The sequence below is a fragment of the Taeniopygia guttata genome, chromosome 14 (assembly GCF_048771995.1).
Source record: "Taeniopygia guttata chromosome 14, bTaeGut7.mat, whole genome shotgun sequence".
NCBI classification, from domain to species: Eukaryota; Metazoa; Chordata; class Aves; order Passeriformes; family Estrildidae; genus Taeniopygia; species Taeniopygia guttata.
In genome coordinates this window covers 6,215,253-6,220,750 of record NC_133039.1, presented here as the reverse complement: position 1 = coordinate 6,220,750, position 5,498 = coordinate 6,215,253, and the positions used below count along the sequence as shown (strand labels likewise).

At 47.0% G+C, this 5,498-nt stretch overlaps 1 protein-coding gene across 1 annotated transcript; it reads left to right on the top strand.

Moving 5' to 3' along the window:
• Window positions 1–716: 716 nt before the first annotated feature.
• On the top strand, window positions 717–5,131 carry B9D1 (B9 domain containing 1). Its single transcript, XM_030284784.4, has 7 exons — window positions 717–853; window positions 1,418–1,486; window positions 1,592–1,703; window positions 1,765–1,861; window positions 3,094–3,156; window positions 4,611–4,678; window positions 4,820–5,131. The coding sequence occupies exons 1-7, from the start codon at window positions 797–799 to the stop codon at window positions 4,933–4,935; spliced, it is 582 nt and encodes a 193-aa protein (XP_030140644.1). The 5' UTR covers window positions 717–796; the 3' UTR covers window positions 4,936–5,131.
• Window positions 5,132–5,498: the final 367 nt, after the last annotated feature.

Here is a 5,498-nt window from a genome sequence, read left to right as displayed (position 1 = left end):
AGAGAATTACTACAGCAGAACTTTCTAACCTTACGCATACAATACTCATTGTAACATTTGCGAAAAGCCAATCATAAAATATTCATTTTTCAAACTCAGCGCGTCCATCCTCTCTATTTACACACCCACCTCGCCCTTTTCCTGTTTAATTAGAGCGGGATAATTAAGGCAGCACCCTGCTGTTCCCTTCTTTTCCCACCCCATGCGGTGTGAGGGCAAAATCTACCATTTCCCTCCTTTTTCCTGCAAACACCGCCTGCCTCTGGCCCTTGCCCGGCAGCATCATCTAGTGGCCATGGGCTCCGCACATGGAATTGATGGAATTCGGGAATATCCCGAGCGGGACCATCCCAGCGCATCCCGGGATCCCGTCCTGCTCCAAACACCCCCAAAACCCCGTCCTGTGCATCCCTCAGAGCGCTGTCCCTGAATTCCGGCAGCTTTGGGGCCGTGCCCATCCCCTGGGTGCCGGTTGGGGTTGATTTAGGCTGTTAGTAAATAATAATATTAATAATAAATAAAGTTCTGGACACGTGGCGCTGAGAGGATAACGGGGCAGCGCCGGGCGGGCTCAGCGGCTCAGGGGAGCGGGTGGGATCCGCCCGGGAACAACCGTGCCGGGTGTGCCGGGGGTTCCAGAGGTGGGGTGGCCGAGTTTTGGGGAGATTTTGGGGCGGTTTTGGGGCGGTTTTGCGGATTGGGAGCCCCGCGAAAAGAAGCGAAGCGAAGCGCGCCGCCGGGGAAGTTTGGCCGCTGCGCCGCCCCGTCCGTCGCCACGGCAACCGGCGCGACCGTCATGGCGGCGCCCAGCGTGTTCCTGCTGGCCGTGAGCGGCGAGATCGAGAGCGGAGAGGTGCGGGGGAGCCGCGACACCGCGGGGAACGCACCGGCACAGCGCCGAGGGGTGGGGGGATCGCCCTGGCCCGGCCTCGGCCTCGGTGCTGCGTCCGCCCGCGCGGGATGAGAGTCTGACCTCCCTGAGCTTGGCCGGCCTCAGCCTCATCCCCCAAACCCACCCCATCCCCATCCCCCAAATCCACCCCATCCCCATCCCCCAAACCCAGCCCGTCCTCATCCCCAAACCCAGCCCGTCCTCATCCCCAAACCCATCCCAGCCTCATCCCCCAAACCCAGCCCGTCCTCATCCCCCAAACCCAGCCCGTCCTCATCCCCAAACCCATCCCAGACTCATCCCCCAAACCCATCCCAGCCTCATCCCCCAAATCCATCCCAAACCCATCCCAGCCTCATCCCCCAAATCCATCCCAGCCCCATGCCCCAGCCCCAGCCTGTCTATCCCAATCTCGCTGGCACAGGCTGCCCTCAGCACCGTGACTCAGGCCCCAGAAATTCCCAGTGAATTCCCAGTGAATTCCAAATGAACCCCCCCCACACCTTTCTCTCTCTCTCCCCGCAGTTCCCGGGATTCGATGACCTCTACTGCAAATTCTCCTTTGTCTACGGCCAGGACTGGGTCCCCACGGCGGTACCAGCACTGTCCCCACCCCGTGTCCCTGTCCCCTGTCCTTACCCCCTGTCCCTGTCCCCAGCCCCGGGCTCACCCAGCCCAGCTCACCCCGGCTCCCTGCAGGGCCTGGAGGAGGGAATCTCCCAGATCACCTCCAAGAGCAGCGTCTCACCCACCACGCTGGTCTGGAACTTCCCCATCGACATCACCTTCAAGAGCACCAACCCCTTCGGCTGTGAGTGCTTGGGGGGGCCGGGCCCGGTGCCAAACCCCCCCTCACCCCCATTTCCTTGCAGGGCCACAGATCGTGCTCAGTGTCTACGGGCCGGACTTCTTTGGCCACGATGTTGTCAGAGGTTACGGAGCCGTGCACGTGCCCTTCGTGCCAGGCAGGTGAGTGCCAGGCAGGTGAGTGCCAGCCTGACCTGCAGGACTCACACCCTGCTCCAGTTATCCTGCAACAAAAGGAGCTCCCAAAAATCTCCTCACCCTGCCCTGTCAGTTCATGGAGATTCTCTAGCAGAGCTCTTTCATCATCAGATGAATTTTGACAATCCTTTAAAGCCAAACTGGCTCAAAAGCCCAAATATGAAGCTCAGTCACACAATAAATTGCCAGCCTGACTTGCAGGACTCACACACACCCTGTTCCAGTTACATTGCAACAAAATAAAAACCTCCCAAAAATCTCCTCACTGTGCCCTGTCAGTTCACAGAGATTCTCTAGCAGAGCTCTTTCATCATCAGATAAATTTTGGTAACCCTGTAAAGCCCAGACTGGCCTGAAAAAAGCCCAGATATTTAATCTCAATTATTTACACAATAAATTGCCAGCCTGACCTGCAGGACTCACACCCTGCTCCAGTTACCCTGCAACAAAAGGAGCTCCCAAAAATCTCCTCACTGTGCCCTGTCAGTTCATGGAGATTCTCTAGCAGAGCTCTTTCATCATCAGATGAATTTTGGCAATCCTGTAAAGCCAAACTGGCTCAAAAGCCCAAATATGAAGCTCAGTCACACAATAAATTGCCAGCCTGACCTGCAGGACTCACTCACACCCTGCTCCAGTTACCCTGCAACAAAATAAAAACCTCCCAAAAATCTCCTCACTGTGCCCTGTCGGTTCATGGAGATTCTCTAGCAGAGCTCTTTCATCATCAGATAAATTTTGGCAATCCTGTAAAGTCCAAACTGTCCTGAAAAAAACCCAGGTATTTAATCTCAGTTATTCACACAATAAATTGCCAGCCTGACCTGCAGGACTCACACCCTGCTCCAGTTATTCTGCTGTTTCTGGAACAAAAAAACCTCCCAAAAATCTCCTCACTGTGCCCTGTCAGGTCACAGAGGTTCTCTAGCAGAGCTCTTGTGTCATCAGATAAATTTTGGTGACCCTGTAAAGCCCAAACTGGCCTGGAAAAAGCCCAAATATTTAATCTCAGTTACTCACAATAAATTCTCATTCCCAGCACTGGCACTGGAGGAAGTTCTGTTGTTCCTGTGCAAACCAATCCTTTCTGTGTGAAGGGAAAGGACCTGACGTGGCAGGAATTCTGTGCTTTCATAAATACAAAAATCCTGTTTTTTATTCATCCCTGGTGTTCTGGGCTCTCCTCTTTGTTTCAGGCACAAAAGAACCATTGCCATGTTCGTCCCAGAGTCCACCTCCAGGCTGCAGCAGCTCACAAGGTAACAATTAATGACTTTAATTCATTAAGGAGGGAATTTCTCTCCTGTCCTTAGCCACAAAAACCTTTGCAGCCACTCAGTGCTGCAGAGGTGTGACTTCTCTGTGCCATAACCGGTTTTCTGTAGGTAAAAATCACATTTTCAGGGGTCTGAAAGGGCCTTTTGAAAAGATTTCATAAACATGTTAACAACAATGTTAATTCTATTAATGTATTATAGTAATATAAATGCATTACATTGGTGTATAGTAAAATATGTTAGTATATACTAATATATTATGTTAATATATAATATAATTAACATATTAATTAAATAACTGCACTAAATTACTGCCTGAATCTTCTTGGGGCTGTTTGGGAAGCACAGCCACAGGAGGAGCAAACCCATGAAAAAACAATTCCCAATCCAAGTTTTTTAAAGAAATTCAAGGTGTCAAAGCCTCTGTGGTTCTCTGGGTGGTCAAGGAGAATTTTTTAACAACATCTTTGCCACAGAAAGATTCTTTTACCCCAGAAAAAAAAAACAAAACTGGATTTAACAAAATCTATATGAAATCAGTTGCAGTTTTTTTCCTTAAGGCAAAACTTACCTTTGATTGAAGCAGATCAATGAAAAGAATCAGGCTACAAAAACCTCCTGGGCACTCTCAGCCACCCAATCCATTAATTTGTATTTTGCATTCATTATTTTGTATTTTATATTCAATCATTTGTATTTTGTATACATAATTTTGTATTTTGTGTTCATTAATGTGTATTTTGTATACATAATTTTGTATTTTGCATTCATTATTTTGTATTTCGTATTCAATGATTTGTGTTTTGTATTTTGTATTCATAATTTTGTGTTTTGTATTCATAATTTGTATTTTGTATTCAAAATCTTGTAGTCATTAATTTGTATTTAATATTCATTAATTTTTATTTTGCATTCATAATTTTGTATTTGCATTCATTGCTTTGTATTTTGTATTCAATAATTTTGTACTTTGCATTCATAATTTATTTTGTATTCATAATTTTGTATTCACTGTTTTGCTTTTTGTATTCCTTACTTTGGTTTTTGTGTTCATTCATTTGTAATTTGTATTTTGCACTAATCAATTTGTATTTTGTATTCAATAATTTCTATTTTGCATTCATAATTTATATTTTGTATTCAATAACTTTGTATTTTGAATTCATAATTTATTATTTTGTATTCATAATTTTGCTTTTCATATTCATTCACTCGCCTCTTGCATTCATAATTTTTAATTTTGTAGTCAATAATTTGTATTTTGCATTCATTCATTTGTATTTTACATTCATAATTTTTAATTTTGTATTCAATAATTTGTATTTTGCATTAATAATTTGTATTTTGCATTAATAATTTGTAATTTGCATTAATAATTTTATTTTGCATTAATAATTTGTATTTTGCATTAATATTTTGTATTTTTCTCCTCCAAGCTGGTTCACGGGGAGACGCCCGGAGTTCACAGACCCCAGGGTGGTGGCACGGGGTGAAGGCCGGGAAGGTGAGTGCTGGGTCCTGGCAGCTGCTGTTGGGTCCTGGCAGCTGCTGCTGGGTCCTGGCAGCTGCAGCTGGGTCCTGGCAGCTGCTGGGGCTCCACAGCGAGCCCCAAACCCTCCTGTGACGGTTCCTCCCTCCCTGCCAGTGACCCGGGTGCGCTCCCAGGGCTTCGTCACCGTCACCTTCAACGTGATGACCAAAGACCTGCACAAGTTGGGCTACGACGTGGGCCAGGGGCCACAGGGGCTGCACCAGGCCTGAGCTCCCGGGGCCTGCCAGGGAAACTCCAAACAGCACCAGCCTTGAGGAGTTGGAGTTTGGAGTGTCCAACCCCAGACACCAACCCAGGAGGATTTAGAGTGTCCAACCCCAAACACCATCCCAGGAGGATTTGGAGTGTCCAACCCCAAACACCATCCCAGGAGGATTTGGAGTGTCCAACCCCAAACACCAACCCAGGAGGATTTGGAGTGTCCAACCCCAAACTCCAGCCCAGGAGGATTTGGAGTGTCCAACCCCAAACATCAACCCAGGAGGATTTGGAGTGTCCAACCCCAAACTCCAGCCCAGGAGAATTTGGGATGATGACCAAGCCTAATCCTGTCAGTAAGGTAGAAGTATTGTGGAAATTGATGTTATTGATAACATTCAGTGTTTTATGGATCATTATTGTATTTTATTCAGTGTTTTTAGGGGTTAGACTGTCTCAGAGTAAGGCCTGTAACAAAATATTTTTATAGCAGCCTTTTGTACACCTTTTTATAGAATTAATGACACAAAAAGTTCTGAGCTGTATTAGTTTCCCTGCAGTTAAAACTTTGCAA

What these genes read in the sequence shown, in the direction of transcription:
- B9D1 (XM_030284784.4), top strand. Translation starts at nt 797, where the DNA reads ATGGCGGCGCCCAGCGTGTTCCTGCTGGCCGTGAGCGGCGAGATCGAG. An exon ending in AGGACTGGGTCCCCACGGCG is followed by an intron (nt 1,487 to 1,591) that starts GTACCAGCACTG and finishes GGCTCCCTGCAG; the next exon opens with GGCCTGGAGGAGGGAATCTC. An exon ending in AGGCTGCAGCAGCTCACAAG is followed by an intron (nt 3,157 to 4,610) that starts GTAACAATTAAT and finishes TTCTCCTCCAAG; the next exon opens with CTGGTTCACGGGGAGACGCC.